General features: G+C 34.3%; 1 protein-coding gene across 3 annotated transcripts in view; it reads left to right on the plus strand.

The window, feature by feature from the left end:
* The first annotated feature begins 124 nt into the window (after positions 1 to 124).
* LOC122628459 (transcriptional regulator ovo-like) overlaps positions 125 to 20000 on the plus strand; it is a 20574-nt gene continuing 698 nt past the window's right edge. The window contains exons 1-9 of one of the 3 annotated variants that reach the window (XM_043810802.1): positions 125 to 1416; positions 15491 to 15921; positions 16465 to 16951; positions 17033 to 17582; positions 17690 to 17997; positions 18094 to 18320; positions 18733 to 18870; positions 18963 to 19262; positions 19410 to 19568. In XM_043810802.1, the coding sequence (XP_043666737.1) occupies positions 1260 to 1416; positions 15491 to 15921; positions 16465 to 16951; positions 17033 to 17582; positions 17690 to 17997; positions 18094 to 18320; positions 18733 to 18870; positions 18963 to 19262; positions 19410 to 19568 (2757 nt within the window). In that variant the 5' untranslated portion in view covers positions 125 to 1259. Of the gene's footprint in view, positions 1417 to 15490; positions 15922 to 16464; positions 16952 to 17032; positions 17583 to 17689; positions 17998 to 18093; positions 18321 to 18732; positions 18871 to 18962; positions 19263 to 19409; positions 19644 to 20000 lie in introns of all 3 variants that reach the window. The other 2 variants (XM_043810803.1, XR_006327051.1) reach the window with 2 other exon arrangements.

The following is a 20000-nucleotide window of genomic DNA, read 5'->3' on the forward strand; positions in this document are numbered from 1 at the left end:
GAGTGAGTGAGTGAGTGAGTGAGTGAATGAGAGAGAGGGAGAGAGGGTGGGAGGTAAGGTAGAGGTGGGGGGGGGACCAGCAGGGTCTGGTGGACTCTATGCAAGAGTGGGGATGGAGAAACACTCGAGGCAATAGGGTCCGCCAGGAGCCTAGGTTAGTGGTGGGGAGAACTCATGGTCGGGGCCTGTTGTCCCGTCCGAGATCCCAACGTAGCTTCAGTCGCTCATAAGAGATCGATCAATCGGGTTTACCGAGTAGAAACGTCGGTCTTAGTAGGATAACTGTAAATCTACAGTATACATATAAAGAGAGAGAGAGAGAGAGAGAAGGAGATATATAGATAGAAAGAAAGAAAGAGAGAGAGACAGTGTGTACAACGAACATTTCTTTTGGACAGAGAAGAATATTTAAGAATGTTTCGTCGTAGTGTTATTTGTCGTTAGCATGGAGTAGTGTTACTTCTTTTTTTTTATTTCTCTCTTCGATCGTTGCTCGAATAATTAAAAAAAAAAAAAGAAAGAGAGAGAGAGAGAGAGATAAGGAAAGGACTCCAAGTTTCGAGAAAAATTCTCGAACTTCAATTTAATTGTGCTACCATGTACGTCGGGACTTTGAGTTTGCTTCGTTGAAGAATTCTTTTTTTGTTGTTTTTGTCTTTTTTTTTTTTTTTTTCTTCAATTATCATCACCAACATCACCGTCATCGTCGTCGTCGTCGTCGTCGTCGTCGTCTCGCTCAAGTAGTATCTCTACTATTTCTCGGACTTCGCGACAGTGTATATATATCGTATATACGTGTTATACGATATCGTTTTGTCGTGGTACTATTGTGGTTTCTTTCTTTTCTTTTTCTTCTTTCTTTCTCTTCTTTTTCGTCTTCGTCTTCGTCTTCTTCGTTGAATCTATCACGCCGACCGAAGAAAAATATCAACCGTAAAGATTGATTATCAAGAGTTTGACGAGAGAAGAACGTGTTGGATTTTTACATCAAGTTGTAAAAGAGAACTATTTCATTGTTACTATTTGCCAGGAAACGGACATACGTAAATAGTGGTGGAAAGGAAAGAAAAACAGAAAAAGAAAAAAGATTCGGTGACCTTGACAGTCCTGGAAGGTCATCGACACAGTTGGTTTGGTGCCGCGATACCAAAATAGGAATCGTGGTGGGTGATTTCAAATAGTGTTTAGTGTATAAATATTATTCGACTTTAGATCGGTGTTTATTGTCCGTTATACGGGCTGACATTCAACAAGTAAAGATGCCGAAGATTTTTCTTATTAAAAATCGACTTCACCAGCAACAATTGAGACTTCTCGAAGCTCAACATGTTGGGAAAAGTCCTTCACCTTGCAGCGGTAAAGAGAGTCCTCTTGGTAGCTCGGAACCTCTCAGTTTAATCGTTAATAAACATCAATGTAAGTAAACAATAATGCATATTACCTTGTAAACAATATACTCACGTAGATACATACATTTTTTCTTCTTTTATGTATATATGTATATATACACTATCACGAGAACGTACGATATTATTTATTTCGTAAGTGAAGGACGAATCGCGAAGTTGATCGCTTTCGAAGAAAAACAAAAGAGTCAAAAACAAAAGTTACATACTATTTCTAAATTCAACTTAGTCGCGAGAATCGTTTCAAATACGTCGTACGACATTGGTTTCTTAGATACGTAATATATATATATACGCGTACGTTTAATACGTAATACGAGCTATTGAAATAGGAATGAAAATGTGTCATTTAGAAAATGTGTAAATTCGTCGAAATGATTTCTTCTATGTTAGATAAATACGTATACATATAAACATATACCCTATCCGAAAGTAATGTAAACAATGTCGACAACTTAGGACACGCGAGACTCGATAGTTTGCTCTTTGACGTCTTCATCGCAAATATCATTTTAATAACAATACCGAGGATCATTCTCTTTCTCTCTCTCTCTCTCTCTCTCTCTCTCTCTCTCTCTTTTCTTTTTTGTTTTCATCCCTTCTCGACTAGACAGTCTCAAAAGGAACGACTTTCGATTTTTTTTTCTTTTCATTTTTCTTTCTTTTTTTTTTTTTTTATTCTTTTTTCTTATCTCTCCTCTCTCTCTCCTTCTTACAAGTACGAGTTACCGAACCTGCGGTGAGAAACGGACAAAGCAAAGACCACTCGAAAGATCCTCGTTAAAAATTCGTGGTTTCTTCTTGCTTCGTAATGTCCCTTTTTATGTTCGCCTAATGAACGCGCGCAACCCCAATGAAAAAAAGGAGAAAAAAAAGCGAAAAGGAAAAAAAAAAAACATAGTAAAAGAAAAAGAAAGAAAAATAAGAAAAATAAAAAAAAGTTTGGAAGAGAAAAAAAAGAAGAAGAAGAAGAAGAAGAAGAAGAAAAGGAAGATCAAGGTTTGTGGTTATTCGAGTATTTCTCTTGCAGGTGTAACCGATTGCTCGCACGCTCGGCCGCCATTGCGTTTCGGTAGTATGAATCCTAATTCCTATGGTAACCTCATACAGGTTTTTCTCTCTTCCTTCTTTTTTCTTTTTTTTTCTTTTTTTTTTTTTTTTTTTAGGAATATAAACGTCGAACCTTGATCAGCTGTTCAATGATCGTTTATACGAAAGATTTAAGAATTAACTTGTTCACTTTCTTTTTCGTTTCTTCTCTTTTCTTTTTTCGTTATACCCTTCGAAAATTACATTTCTGCAGTTCGAATCCTAATTTCTATGCCTAACCGCATTACATTTTTTTTTTTTCTTATCCTTCTCTTTTACAAATTAAAATCATCCAAAATTGATCGATTTATAGTTTATAAGAAAATCGTGAGTAAACAGGATCTTTCTTTCTTTTTCATTTCTTTCTTTTTTCCTTTCTTTTCTTTTTTATATACTATCTTTTTTTTTTTTTAAATAAAATTCGAAAATCGATGGATCGAGAATTTATACGCAATTTTTCAACGAACGTGTCCTTTTTTTCTTTTCTTTTTTTTTTTTTTTTTTTTTTAATTACATATCTTTTAAAATATAAGTATAATGTTCTCGAGCTGAAACGAGAATAACGTTTCAACGTAAATTGAGTTTCCTTTTAATTCGATTCAATTAGACGCACGTGGATAAACCTATCGTGAGTTTGGTGCATAAGTCTGTAAATGAGAAACATAGAAATTCTACGAAGTCTCGTGTATTATCCGTTCGCGCTTTGCGTTCGATTGCATAACCATTACTCGCCATGACCGTTCGTCGTTCCTTCCTTCGCGAAGAAGGCAACATCTTTTTACACATCGGTCATCGTTGGACAACGGTATTATGAGTAGACGAGTATTCCAGATGCGAGTCGTTCTATGCGTTTATGTAAATATAATACAAATAGCGGTATAGTTAGTTGCTAGCTATGCGTTAAGCAAACGACGAAGTATATAAGAGAGGTGAGATATATATATATATATGTATATATATATATGTGTGTGTGTGTATATAAACTCTAGTTGTTCGAAAGAATTAATCAAAAAAATAAATAAAAAAATAAATAAATAAAATAAAATAAGTGATACAAATAAAAATGAATTATCAGAGAAGCGGAAGAAAGAGAATAGAAAAATAGAAACATTTTTTAGAAAATAATTTTACAAATATTTTACAAAGATTTCAACTCTATAAATTTAATGTGATTAGATATTACATTATTTTCTTTTTTTATTTATTCGAAGAAAAATTATCAGATACGTGGAAGAAGAGAGTGGAAAAGGAAAGATATTGGGAAAGATATTATCGAGTCGAAGAAAATACAAAACTTGGTTGTGATTCGAGGTCATATTATTTTCTTAAGTTTTTTTAATCTTACAAAAAAATAATAATTCCCGAAAGTATATACCAATTCGTAGAGATTCGAATTGCATACTTACATATTTTATTAAGTTCATTCATTCATTTATTCATTCTAAAAGGATTATCAGAAATATCCTATAAAAGAAGAAGATAGAAAATAATAGAATTATGAAAGAGGTTAGAGAAAAAAAAAAAAATAGAAGAAAAGTTATATAAGAAGAAATCATATAAAAATATTATCTTCAAAGGAATACAAATCCGAATCTCTAGAGAGTGACATTACTTATTGTTAGTTAAATTTATTCATTCTCTGTCTCCCGACTCTTTTTTCTTTTTCATTCTGGTCGAAGAAAAAGTAAAAAAAAAAAAAAGAAGAAGAAGAAGAAAGAAAGAAAGAAAGAAAGAAAGAAAGAAAGAATTCATTGAATTTTATCTTTCTATTCATTTCTCGTTACGTCTTCCAGTAGAGAGAGAGTAATACTGTGCTGTTCTATCTACTTATCGAACGATCGTGGTCTACAACGGTATAGTGAGTAGGAGGGTGGGTCCAATCTGTGGGTCCTAAAACTGGTTTAGAAAAGTGGTCCGGTCGTCTTCTTCTTCTTCTTCTTCTTCTTCTTCTTCTTTTTTCATCTTCTTTTTCTACTTCTATTTTTTCCTTTCTCGAAGCATTCCCATTGTGCGTTCCCGAATCGTGAGTTCTTTTGTCAGTAGAGAGGAAGAGAGAAAAATATAAAAAAAAGAGCAAGGGAAGAGAGAGAGAGAGAGAGGGAGAGAGAGATGCAAAATATAGTCAGTCGATGGCCCACCGACGACTACCGCGTTGCAGGTGCAAAGACACGCTCAAACGAAGCGAACGAAGAAACGTTAATTGCCTACGTGAATTAAAGAAAAAAGAAAAAAGAATAGAAAAAAGAAAAAAGAAAAAAACCACGAGAAAGAAACGTTATCGGTGAAATGAATTCGTTATGAGAGAGTAAGACTCTCTCTCTCTCTCTTTACACACACACACACACACACACACACACACACACACACACACACACACACACACACACACGTATATATATTGCATTTATTTTTTATATATATATTTTTTTCTTGGTTTTTTCAATGCTTCAAATTAATCAACTTGCTTGTTAACACTCGTATATTAGCGGTAACGTGTAAATAGAATAACTATTATAATTATATAAAGTTTTGTTATTAGATCTACATATATGTATATATATATATATATGTGTGTGTATGTGGGGGGAGGGTTGTTAATTATATTTTATATTTATTATATTTTTATATAAATTTTTATATAATTTCGTATTCGTCATAAATTCTTTATATTAATATAATATTTGCGTTCTTACGAAAATTAACTAGTTCCATCGAAATCAATTATAAGATCACGTACATATATGAAAAATTTTTTTGATTACAATATTTTTTATCCTATTATCGTATCATCGATCTATATTTTTCGTGAATTTCAAAAATGAAGCACATTATATTTATAATAAATATACGATTAATAATAACTGCATCTATTATAAATATAATCAATCTCTCTCTCTCTCTCTCTCTCTCTCTCTCTCTCTCTCTCTCTCTCTCTCTCTCTGTCCCTTTTCTTTTTTTTTTATAACAAAAAATAGAACAACACATCGTTTACTTTTTACTTCCTTCTTTCTTTCTTTCAATCTCTTTTTATCTCCTATAGTAAACCAGCAAAACATGGAACAATAGCCGACTGATTATTTTTTTTCTTTGTCCTCGTCCACCTATTACTTTTTTTTCTTTCCCCTTCTTTTTTTCTCTTTCTCAGTTATATGTCAAGATAATTTGATATATTCAACTTGTAGAGGATAGAAAAGCTGCGAGTCGGTGCTTATTGGTAAGGGTTATCGCGAGGATGATCAAGTGCTCTCTGGTCGAGCGGTATTCAGGCTGACGTGGTGCGTGACTGCTATGTGCCCATGACTCGTCCGTACAGAGTACCTCACATAGCACACATATGTAAACACAGATACACACACACACACAAATACATACATACATACATACATACATATATATATACATACATTTATACGTACACAACGTACACATATATTCATATATACATATGTATGTACGTATACATCCATACGAGTACATATGCATGTATATACGTATACGTATAGAAAGAAAGAGATGTTCGTACGTGCACCGTAAAGGGACTTCGATGCCTGAGTAAGAAACGCGTTTAAGTTCTACCACTCAATATACAGTAGTATCATCATCGCCATCACTACTTGTCTCTCTCTTTTCTTTCCTATAAACCAGTCAATAGTCTTGTCTGTCTTTAATAGATAGATACTAATTAAATTGGTGCTTCAATTAGCTAACATTCTAACACTCAATTACGTTGAGTGGATGTGCATACATCTACGTAAATAAAAAAAAAAAAAAAGAGAGAGAAAGAAAGATAAGGAAAAGAAAAAGGAGAATGTAATCTATCTCCTTCGATGTCTAATCATCTCTTTTATCTTTCTATCTTCATCGATCGTTTGATATTTGTTTGCAGAGTTTTTTTCTTTCCTTTTCTTCTTCCTTTTCTCTATTTCTTTTTTTTTTTTCATCTTTCTTTTTTTTTTTTTAATTCATCGTACGAAAGGAAAATATGCGTGGGTCCGTTCGTTTCCTTTTCTCTTTCTTTCTTTCTTTCTTTCTTTCTTTCTTTCTTTCTTTCCTTCTATCTCTGTTTTTTTTTTCATTCTTCCCTTTCGATTCGATCTTCAAATCATTAGAAACCGTTAGAGTTATCGATCGGAATTTAGAATGAAAATTTGAAATTCATCGAGGTGTTCGATACACGTTGAATTTTATTCCGTTCTTTCGTTGTTGTCCTTGTCAGAAAGACAGTTTCTATATGTATATACGGATAGGTATAGTCATGTATATATACATATATATATATGTATGTATGTATGTATGTATTTGTATCGTGTACAGCCGTTAGATTAAGGACCTTCGACTTTCGCAGGCGTCTCACGAACGTGTTGCGTAATTTCTGGATTCACGAACGTAAAAAACCTTGCTCCCAACCTGTTTTTAATGCCCAAAGAGAGAGAGAGAGAGAGAGAAAAAAAGAGAGAAACTAATGTCGGTTACTTATACACTTATATACTTACATATTTACGTGTATTAGAAGAAGAATAAGGATCGAGGGAGGTGGATTAGTAGTAGTAGTGGGGCAATAGACGTCAACGAGGCGTGTTTAAGGACGTATTTATATACTTTAAATTCAACTAACGTAACGAAAAAGTTTCGGGCCAGACGATAAAGCGACCTTTTACATTTGATTTATTATTCATTGTCCGTGATAGATAATAGTTAGATTCGAAGGTATTATGTATAATTTCATAAGTATTATATATATAAATATATATAGTAGTTTATATATAATAGGTATAATATTTATTACTATTATATATATATATATTTAATAATGTATATATAATAATAATATTATAATTATAATACTATTAGTTAATACTTATATATTAATTTCTTATAATATTATAATTCTAAGGTATTCTACAGTATGATTTCATAAGTATATATATATATATATATATATTTTATTATCAATATAAAATCTATAGAAACTCAGAAATGACACGGGAATTCTTTGCGGAAAATTCAACCGGATGCGGGATGTCTTCTTCAATCATTGTACCTTATCACATTTTAGAAATCGCCTTTATTTTTTTTTTTTAAATGATTCTAAGAAATTGAGAAATTATTTTCTTGGAATAGATACGTCAATAAATTTACTTCCTCGATTCTGTTTTTTTATTTATCCTATATAAAGATTGATCAGTAATATTCGATAATTTCTATTTTGTTTCTCGTTTTTTTTTTTTTTTTTGTAATATAAATTCGTATAGATTCGTATACAGATCATGAAACTTGTGATGCCGCGATGTACTTTCGTTTTTTCAAACAAATTACTTTGTCGAGTGAAAATAAATGAACACAAATATGAATATATGCATACGTAGTGAGATTATACACAATATGATGTATCAACGATGACAAAACATTAGTTTTAATAACGATCGATAATCTAATATACATATACATATTTTTTTTATCGTATTCAAGATCACGAAACTTATAATCTGATTAATCTAATATTCAAACTTACGAATACAAGGAAATAATTTTTGTATAGAAAAAAAGAAAAAATGAAATATAATAAAAACGCGAACGTACGATTCGAAAGTCGCAATTAGATAAATTAAAAAAAAAAAAAAACAAGAAGAAGAAGGAGAAGTAAAGAAAGAAGGAAAGAAAAAAAGAAGAAAAGGAATCAAAAAAAGAAGAAAAAGAAGAAGAACAAAAAAAAAGAGGAAAGAAAAGAAAAAATACTACGAAATGGAGATTCTTGAGTGAAATCCCTCCGGACGAGTGCTCGATGATATAACACTAGTTTAATAATAATGACGCTTCTTGGATAACGTAACTGCGATTATTATACTCTCGGTACGTCGGCACGAAGTCGTGCACGCGCATCCAAGCGCGCGATAAAAGGCTAGCGAACGGAGCGAGTTGATTTACAAGTGCTCAGTTTAGAGCGAGATTTATCGAGTCTTTCTGCACTTGGCCCCCTTGCTACGAAAGAATTTCGGTCACGGCCCTCTTGCGCCATTAGCCTCCGTCGCGACGACGTTGTACGTTCTGCAGGGAAGTATATACATACATATATGTATGCGTAAATACATACGTACGTATGTATGTATGTATGTATGAATATATGTATGTGTTTGTATGTAAGTACGTACGTATTTATACATGTGTTTGTATATAGATATGTATGTATATGTAAGTATGTGTATGTATGTACAATACATACATACACATACAACGTTTGATGGCGCTTTCGAACGAATTTCTGCCTCGAGGCTGCCGACTTCTCTTCGACTTTTCTCGAGATCGATCGACCTTTACGTTCTCTTCGAACATTAGTCGAATTTTTATCGAATCGTATTGTTTTGTTATTGTTGTTGTTGTTTTCTTTTTTCTTCTTTTTTTTTTTTTTGTAGTAATATGATATTTATGAATTTTCTTTCCTTCCTCTTCTCTTTTTCTTCGTTACGTCTTTATTTTCTTTTTGTTTCGTTTCGTTTTCCCTTCTTTTCTTTTCTCCATCTTTTTTCTTTATTATAATTTTGCGAAATTAAAAGAAATATTTTGTTGAAGATTGCAAGTTGTGTTCCGTGAAACACGACCGAACGGAATAAACTTTTCTCGAAAAAATATTGCTACATCGTTCTTACCGTTAATCCTTTATATATATCACAAATATCAAGTTTGGAATTTGTAGAAATTGTGAGTCAACTCGTTGTGATTTTAATTCAGGGATTAGACATTTTTTTATTCTTCATAAATTAACGCCGAGAGATATTCAGAATCTCCATAGGAAATACGTATATACATACATTATTTAAGTAACGTTTTTATTATACATATACATATATATATACACATACATACATACATACATACATACATACATATATATATATATATGTATATGTATATATGCGTGTATATATCTATGAGAAAAAAAATAGTTAAGACCTACTTTATACATAACGCTCCGTAACCCGTTGGATAGGAATATATACGTTCATATAGAGGTACCCACATAGGACCAGAAAATAGTTTAGTGTGCGTGTGCGTCTGTGTTAGTGTGTGTAAGTACATACGCGTACGTAGTTACTCTCGTATGCATAGAAAAGCACGCACAGTGAACTCACGGAGGCATCACGAGGCATTGTAATTCGTCACAATGGCTGCATATCCTGGTATACCTAGTCTCGTCTCTTCCCCTTGTCTGGTTACAGGTGCACATCACTGAGTACGATTATCTGAATGTCGAGAGAGAGAGAGAGAGAGAGAGAGAGAGAGACAGACAGAGAGAGATAGAGAGAAATAGAGAAAAAGAGAAAAAAGAGAAAGAGAAAGATAGAGAGAGAAAAAAGAAAGGCTTTTTCTTTCTTTCTTTTCTCTCTGTCTCTCTCTCTCCCTCTCTCTCTTGTTCTATGTCACTATTCGTTTATATACTACAAAACTATATACATGTATATATATATGTGTGTGTAATCTATACGTTTATCTATCTCCTGATGGTGGTAGGTATTAGTATTGTACATAGGAATCGAGGACGAGCTTCCCTAGTGATAAAACCGACAACGAAATTGTATTTCTCTTATAGCGATTAATTACTCTTTTATACAAACGGAAGCAAATTGAAAGGAAGATCGAAGAAATGAAGAAAACTGGTTTTGTTCGTCGTCTTGTTCAATGATCGCGATAAATAAATCTTGATTGATTAGGAAAAAGTAAAGGAGGAAGGAAATGTACGTTCTTCTTTCTTTTTTTTTTTTTTCTTTTTCTTTTTTTGTTTTCGTTTCTTTTGGTCGTGATTGTTAAGTATATCCTTAAACTAATTACATCTTATTTTTATCTTATCGATAATTTATTCGGTATTTATTACGTTTATCGTGACACGTAAAGTTCATAAGGAATAAAACAAAAACTGTATAGTAATAAAGAATGAATGATCGTCTAAGATTATATATCCTGAATAAAGAAGTTTCTTCTTTTTTCTTTCTTTTTTAAGCAATAATCGATATAATTATAATGTAGGTAAGTTGGGAAGAGAACACGTTGACTATGTTAGACACATTCCGTAGAGTTGACCACAATGAATACACACGGACGACTCTCTTCAATGTGCGCGCGTTGTTCCTCTTTCGGTGCAGGCCGTGGTTAAGTGGATTGCGCGTGAACTGCACGGAAATTGCGCAGAACGAGCGTTATGCAAATGCGTGCGCCGTTTCACCGCCATTAGACGGCGACGAGTGAGAAAAAAAGGCAAAAAAAAAAAAAAAAGAAAAAAAGAACGAAGAAAAATACAAAAAAAAAAAAAGAGGAAAGAAAAAGAAAAAGATAAGAAGAAAAAAGGGATAGGGAAAAAGAAGATGTCGCAAAATAAAATGAGAGAGAGAGAGAGAGAGAGAGAGAATTAGAAAAAAAACGAATTAATTTTTCCACACGACGTATAAGAAAAATAACAACAGGAAGAAGAAGAAGAAGAAGAAGAAGAAGAAGAAGAAAACGAAAGAGAGAGAGAGGGGGAGAGAGAGAGAGAGAGAGAAAGAACAGCTTAGATCATTTTCTCTCTCGTCTTTACCGACGCGTCACGTGAGCGTACGCGCACGCGCACATCGAGATTTTCACCGAATGCCAAGGTTAAATATCCTCCACGTAGTTGGACTCGATCTTCCGTCGATTTGGAAAGAGATCCGATTTTTTCCGTTTAAACGTAAAATGCCGATCGAAGGGAGAAAAGAGAAAGAGGGAGGAATTGCAATAGAGAGAAAGAGAGAAAGAAAGAAGAAAAGAAAAAGAGAGAGAGAGAGAGAGAGAAAGAGAGAGAGGTAGATAGGAGGAAATGGCGTTGTCCCGTACGCGGCCATTACGTAAGCCAACTCTAAGTGGCTGCGTATGTGGTGTCACCTTGCAAACTAACCGACGACGACAGAGACGACAGAAACGACAGAGACGACAGAAACGACAACAACGACGACGCTTCGGCCCACGCACGGTACCGCTAAGCAAACGCTATGTAGATACATATATACGTACATATATATGCATATATATATATATATATATAAGCATATATATATATATATATATAAGCATATATATATATATATATATACATATATACATAAACGTTAACGCAACTCTCATCGAGTTGCGTGCAACTATCGCTATAACTCGAATAGTAGACCAGGAAGAATATCATTGCTTTGCTACTTGCATAGATATGTGTATGTGTATGTGTATGTGTGAGCATGTTTATGCTTGCACGTGTATGTGTGTGTGTGTGTGTATGTACGATGATCTATCCTCGATCTTATCGATACATTCCAACTACGTTCCACGGTCCTCGAGATATCTCTCGAACGAGATAACTTATTTACTTACCTAGAGTTCACCATTTTGGTGAACTGTTCTTTTTTTCTTTTCTTTTCTTTTTTTCTTTTTCTATTCTCATGGCATACCTTTTCAAAAGTTATTGATCCATGGGTTTTGAAGTTTTCATGATATCATTTTTAAGTTTCAAGTTCGTCGAGTTGAAAATTGTATGTATAGGTGTGCATTCGAGTGATTTATTTTAAAGAAGACATTTTGGCGAACATTTGGAATAATTTTTCATGCTCGTTTTGATTTCTTTTGAAGACATATGAAATTTTTGTTTGCCAAAGGTCAAATCGTTTTGACGAAGGCGACGTTAGAATTTAACGAATTATCAAGGTTTTCAAGTTCGATTAAATTTGATGTACATCGTAAGTAAGGATTGTTCTTTTTAATGAAAATTTCTTGCGTATTTAAATCTCGATTGAGACTGGTATACGTATTTGAATATGTACGTACGTTTGTTATAAAATTTTTCTAGAGTTCACGCGGAATGTTATTCGTAAGAGAAGAATGAAATCATTAATCGATCGTGATCATCGATATGAGGTTTACAATGACCGTCGACGTGTCGATGAACGATCATTATCGATGTTGAGAATCGGTGTCCATTGTTCGTATGCATTAGAGACGATAGTACACACCACCCGTACGTAACGGGGATACGTGGAGACACAGTAAAGGATTATGGCTGGCTGCGGGTAGCCGAAAGGAAAGCAAAAACTTGGAAAAAGGACTCGAGGGAGTGGTCGACTTTGGAAGTAGGTCGTCGGCTAAACTGAGGCGTTTCGTTCGATCGAACGGCAGAGCCAACCACAAAGAAGTAGCCTTATTCGAAGTAGTCGGGTCGATGTCTTTGAGGTTTCTTTTATAAAGACAATCGAGTTAGGATCATTGAATCTTCATAAAAAAAAATTTGATTTGTATCATTCTATAAGAAAAAAAAAAAAAAAAAAAAGAAAAGAAATCAAACATTACGACAAATTTTCCAAAGTTTACGTCGATCGATTTGTAAGATCGATATTTATTCTTATAAAGTATTCTACGCTTTGACGACAATTAATCTTGTCCTTTGTCTTTGGATAAGATTGTTTTTCTATCTTTTTTTTTTTTTTTTTTTTTTTTATAGGAAGAAAATGAAAATAAAATAAATAATATCTTAATTATAAGCTACAAGATTATATTAGGATTCATCCTTCTCTCTTAAAATATTCTTTCGTTTTAATAATAATTAATCTTTATATATCCTAAGTTCTTACTTATTAAATTCTTTACACTTTCTGACCGATTTAATTTCTCTATCGGCTATTTATTATTCCTTACTCGTTGTCTTGCAGGACAACAACCCTGTTCACGATCGTAATGATCTAAATTATTAGACTTAATCCTTCCATCTTAAAACATTGATTATTTTAATAATAATTAATCCTCGTTTCTGAAGTGTATCGATTTAATAATTCGTTAAAACAATTTTAACTATCTGAAATATAAAAAATAATTTTCTCTATTGTCTGTCTAATGGACCTTACTGTCGTTGAAGAATAACAAGTCTTTTTCCAATGGTAATGATCCAAGTTATTAAACTTAATTAATTCATCTATCTTAGAACGTTCATCGTTTTAATAATAATTATTCCAACATTTCTCCTGACTGTCGATGAATAATTTATTAAAACAATCTTATCTATCTGAAGTATAAAGGAAGTGTTCTATTATTATATATTTCTGAACGATTTAATTTCTCTATCGGCCATTTATTGGTCCTTACTGTCTTGCTCGACAGCAAGCCTGTTCCCGACCGCTTCGTCGGGGTCCTCTGAGTACCGGTTTCCTTTTAACGTTCTCTAACTCTCTTATATTCTTCTTCGGTTGCCTTGTTTCTTCTCTTTCTTTTTAACTGAGGTGAAAAGTGAGAAAGAGATAAAGAGAAAGAAAGAGAGAGAGAGAGAGAGAGAGAGAAAGAGATTGAGAGAAGGTGAACGAAGAAAGACATTGGTACGTGGATCACGTGGCTTCTACAGGTATTTATAGCATCATGGTAGAACCTGCAAGAAGAAGAGGAGGAGGAGGAGGAGGAGGAGGAGGAGGAGGAAGAATAAAGAAGAGAAAAAGGAAGAAGTAGGATTTTGACGGCGAACTCGTACCGATCGATAGCGTCTCTCATTGAAGCGTATCGTCCGATCGACTGGAATCGCCATTTTGGAGAGAATTCTTTTTTCCTTTTTCACTTCCTTATTACTTTTTCCTTGCTTTCTTTAAAGTTAATTCAAGAACGAATATATATTCAATACGTATATCGTGATTTAGTTTATGTATACGAGTAAACGATATTGTTTGTATTTAACGATGGTAAAAATCTATTATTCGAAGTAATAATATAAGTAATAATTATATATGATATATATATATATATTTATTTATATCATATATTTTATACATTACGTATTATTTATATGTATGTGTATATATATATATATATTCTCTGTAAAAGAATTTATTACGCGCACACACATATATATAAATATATATATAACTTTTTTTTTTTTTAAATATCACAAAGAAAACACCGGTTGAATAACATAAAGCAATTTAAAATGTAAAAATTAATAGTATCGAATACCGTCGATATCAATCGATTAATATTTCCAAGCGTATCGATAAGAAATCGAAAGTTTCTCGATCGATTATCATACGAATTAACAGTTTAATGAATCACGATCAAATATTATACATATCGCATGGATCTAAATAATTGCATTTTTGATTTGTTTTATTTGGTATTTCATTTTTTCTTTTCATTTCTCTTCTCAATCTGATTACTTTTTTTCATTCTTGATCCAGAAGAGAGATTATTGAGAAAAAGTCTTTCTTTGATCACGGTTCGATCACTTCTTCCAATAATCTCTCATTGCTATTGCCAATATAAGGTATCATAAAAAGTTTGCGTCCTCGTAATTTCCTAACTTCCTGGTTTCCGCTTCAACGGTTCTACAACATATCGAGCTTCGTGTCCTCGTCCTGCATTCGCTGGCTACACACGTTTGATGTCAAAGTCAATACTACTAGGTAGATACGTACATGCATACATACATACATACATATAAATATATATACACCAACGCTGCGTTACTAGAATTTCTCTATAATTCCTTTTAAACGATAAATATAATACGATTAATAATTCATTCATAATTAATCATCGAGCCTGATATCGTTGGCGATTGAAAGTAATGTAGGAAGAAAAGAGAGAGACGTGAAAATAAAAGAAAGAAATTTTTCTCCGATCGATTGATGTATGCAAAAAAAAAAAAAAGAAAAAGAAAGAAAGAGTTGAAAAAACAAGGTCAGGGCGATTAAAAAAAAAAAAAAAAAAAAGAAAAAAGTAACAACTAGCTACCACCATCATCACCACAACCACCATCATCCTCACCTTACGGTATCCGCGTATTTTCAAGGTCGCTCGTAAATTCTATTAGAAACGTGGACGTTACGAGGTACTCTACCCGTCATCGTTATTCCGTACGATACGTTCGTAAAGACCTTGTAAGAGAGATAAAGATAAAAATAAAAACTAGATAGAGAAAAAGAAAGAAAGAAGAGTAACAAAATCAAATTGATCTATTCTGTGATCCACAGATCGCGATAAAACTGAAGATGATCGTGCTACTACTCCGGAATCATTAAGGAGCAGTAGTCCAGTACCATCTCCACCACCGGTACCATGTCAATCGACGAACAACACGCCGTCGAGCACACCACCCAGACGTTTTATTTCAAGTATCCTTGGTGGGGATGTACCATATGGAAGCAGAGGTCACGTATTAACCCGCGCCGAACGAAAGGAATACAGTACACCACCAATTATTCCCACACCCTCCGGAGATGCTCCACAATTTCTAACAAAATCAGAGAAACTCGTATTACCGAGGCCACCTACCCCACCGAAGGTCCCACGTGTCGAACCACCGACCAGAGTTTCCGTGATTCAGAGGGTACCGCATCAGAGTCAAGGTAACTCCAGAAGGGAAGAGAAGATCGAAGTTCCTCAAAGTCAGGAGCCTGAGCAGGTGCGTCCACTCAGAAAAACAAAAAAACAAAACAAAAATAAAAAAAAAAAGGAAACGAAAAAAAGAACAAAAACTGGTTTCTTTCACATACACATACTATAGATACATATATATGCATACATACGTACGTACATACATACATATATACATATATACATCACGTACATGTTTATATATGTATATATAGTCTCTAAAGTAGATATACCTAGAGAGAGATTTTTAAGAACGAGATTCAATCTACGTGAATTCTCACATTAATCAATCATCAAAGAGTATCAGATTTTTTCTTTTTTTACTTTTTTTTTTTTAGTTACTTCGAATTTTCTTTCAACGAGACTATACATTTTGAATAATTTTATAATTCGTCGTGTGGGATCCGTCTTGCGTTTCTTTTTTTTTTTTTTTTTTTTCTTTTCTTTTTGTTGAAATTATTAACCAATCCATAAATAAATTAATCTCGAATATTTTAATACAGATGAATAATATCATTATCGATCGTTAAAAGGGAACGTTTAAAAAGCAATATTCGTGTGTTATTTTTAGGAACAACCGATAGATTATGCCGTTCCAAAAAGAAAAGAAGAGGACGACGAAAGAGGCCGCGAGACCGCAAAAGTATCACGCACCATATGTAATTCCATTGCTAGACCATTATTGGCAATGAGGCTTTCCGGGCCGCAAATCGTTCACACAGCCGCAGGACTTGGTAGGACCTCGAATTCTGGCACGAATAATGGTTCTACCAGTTCGAATTCGAGTTCTAGCGCTAGTAATTCGTCTTCCTCGGCTTCGTCATCATCCTCGAACACGGGTAATTCATGCAGTTACTCAGGAGGTGGTACGTCCGGAGGAGGTGGTGGTACTGTGGGTGGTGGAGCTGGAGGGGGTGGAATGAATCCAGGTGGGAATGGGGGTCGTGGTAATTATGCTCCAAGTTCACCACCTACTGGTTCTTTACCACCGTTCTACGAGTCCCTTAAAGGTGGTAACAACCTAGCCAATTTCGCCAACCAATATACGACCAGTCAAGGTATATTTCAAAGTCTTTATCAAGATACGTTATGTCGTGTACGTGCAACAGATAATTCATTTTTGATATGAAATATTTCAGGTAACAGCTACCTCACGCCAACACCAGCGATAGGCATGGAATGCGATACGGGACAACAAGACGTAAACTCGCAACACGCTCAGTACAGCGCTCAGGAAGGGAAACAATACTCGTTACTTCAAAATGTTTGCGCGTCTTACGGTTTGGCATTGAAGGAGGAAGAGGATCTATCCGCTTATAAGATTCAACCTAATGATTTATTATCTGGTCAATATGGCGCATACGACGTTACGGAAAATGGAATGATGGTCGACATGGTGACCGGTGCCGTTGTCGATCCATTGCAATTTACAGCTACATTGACGTTCAGCTCGCCGTCCGATCATACGGCATTGTTGGAAAGTCTGAACGATGCAGCCGATTTATTTTTACCTAAATTACAAGCCGGAGATGGAGGTAACGATTTACTCGAGGACTCGTTACATTCGCCAGCCTCCGCTGGGAGCGGCATAGTTCAGGACGCAGGTCAAATGACCACGCCCGTAGAACCCAGCGTAGACCCTTTTCCTGAGCACAGTATAGCCTTAACGAGAGGTTTCGATGCATCAAGGTGAGTGAGTCTTGGAATAACTATCGACGACGAAAGGTATTATAACGGGCGAAAAAAAAAAGAAACAGAAAAAGAAAAGCAAACTTACGATTTTTGATATGTTTCAGGCATTACAATGGAACGCCGCAACATTTTAATACAAAATTAGTTGGCCTCTCATATGCCACCGGCGAAGCCGGTTATCAACCACTCGCTAAGGAACGTCCAGAACTGGCGTTACATTTAAATCAAAGTCATCAAAACCAATCGGAACCTCAGTTGCAACAATTGCAAATTCAAGTACAATTGCAACAACATCAGCAACAGCAGCAACAGCAACAACAACAACAACAACAACAACAGAACAATATGTCGCCTCATCATTCGCAGCAGCATCAGGGATTGTTGAGTCCTGGTCTTAGTTTTGTTGGTAGTGGTAAGTTTCTGCGCATATACATACATACATACATACATACGTACATACATATATCTAGAGTCTCTTTTTTATAATACTTATCTTTTTCTTCTTAAGGATTGGAATTAGATTCCGGTAGCAGCGTTGGAGGAAGTTTACCAAGTCCCGGTGCTACGAGTTGTTCGTTGGACGGTGCATCTACCAGTACTTCTCCGTCATGTGCGTTAATGGAACATGCTCCCAGTCCACCAATTGGCGTATCGAACGGTGTGAATAACGGTCAAGTTAATGGACAAGTTGCTGAACCGCCTCTATCCCAACGGGTCGGTGTACTACAGCAAAGGGTAAGCACCACCAAATTGATCGAGGCAAAAGCATAATTCTAAATAATCCTTCAAACGTATCAATTCCCATTTGATTATCCAAAACCGATATAAATCTATGATATTTTAATAAATATCTCTTGTATTGTCTTGTTCGGTAATATTTCTTTGTTACAACGTTTATATATTTGTTGTAATATACGACATATTTTTTAATAGTTTTAATTTCTTTTTTTTATCTCTCTCTCTCTCTCTCTCTCTCTCTCTCTCTCTTTCTCTCTCTCTTTCTCTTTCTCTCTATCTGTCTATCTCTCTTTTCGTCGAACGATTTCTATGCAATGCCAATCAACTTGAGTGCTTCCTACTGTATCACTTCGTCTCGATTAGATAAATTGTCTTTCGATCGATTCATTATATATTTTCAATTTTACAGTTGGGATTGCCAGGTGATTGTCAATTAGAATTCGTTAATGGCGGTCATGGTATCAAAAATCCATTAGCTATCGAAGGACAAAGACAGGCTACTACAAGTCGTGAGGAGGATAGAGCAGCTCGACCAACATCCGGAAAGGTAATGTGTACCGATCTATTATTCATCTATAATTTCATCTTATTCTTATTTCATGAATAGACGTAATCTTTATATCACTTTTTTTTTTTTAGGAGGATGGACCAATACGATTCACCTGTCGCGTTTGTAGCAAACAGTTCAATTTACAACGGCTCTTAAATCGACATATGAAATGTCATAGCGACGTTAAACGGTACCTTTGTACATTCTGCGGTAAAGGATTCAATGACACCTTCGATCTAAAAAGGCATACAAGAACGCATACAGGTGTGAGGCCGTACAAATGTAATCTATGTGAGAAAAGCTTCACCCAAAGGTGCTCCCTCGAAAGTCATTGTTTGAAGGTGCACGGAGTACAACATCAATATGCTTACAAGGAAAGACGTACCAAGGTAAAATTTACTTAACCTTGAGCATCATATAAATAAAATTCTTCAATTTTCAAATACTACGAATTAATTGATATTCCTTCTTCATGTTCTCGTCTTATTTTTTTCTTCAAATTTTTTTATTCTCCTTTTTGAAATATTTCTTTCAAGGTCTACGTATGCGAAGAATGCGGTCACACCACGCAAGAACCGGAAGTGCATTATCTTCACCTGAAAGACAAGCACCCCTACAGTCCAGCTTTACTTAAATTTTACGATAAACGCCACTTCAAGTTTACGAACAGCAATTTCGCCAACATGTTGCTACAGGTGCGCACGTAGACACTCTCGATACGATTATGTCCCTAAGAGGAAAAGAAAAAGGAAAAAAAAAATGGAACAAAAGTAAGAAACGCAAAAAATAATTTAAAAAAGAAAGCGTATAGAAAGAATATATTATTATAAAACAGCTCTATCGATAACACACACGTCTGTATATATATATATATATATATATATATATATATATGTATGTATATATATAAGATTTTAAGCATAATAAATAATTGTCTAAAAAGAAGACACTACCGACAGGTAAAGAGAAAGAAAAAGAGAGAGAGAAAGAGAGAAATAAATCATTTGCTAAAAAAAGAGAAGGAATACGAACGAACAAAAAGGATTTTAAAAGCTAAGTAAATCAAGGGGGTGGGATAGGGATGATATAAATAGGTGGGATATAAACGAGAGAGGGGAAAAAAGGAA

Source organism: Vespula pensylvanica, chromosome 4 (assembly GCF_014466175.1).
Source record: "Vespula pensylvanica isolate Volc-1 chromosome 4, ASM1446617v1, whole genome shotgun sequence".
In the NCBI taxonomy this organism is placed as follows: Eukaryota; Metazoa; Arthropoda; class Insecta; order Hymenoptera; family Vespidae; genus Vespula; species Vespula pensylvanica.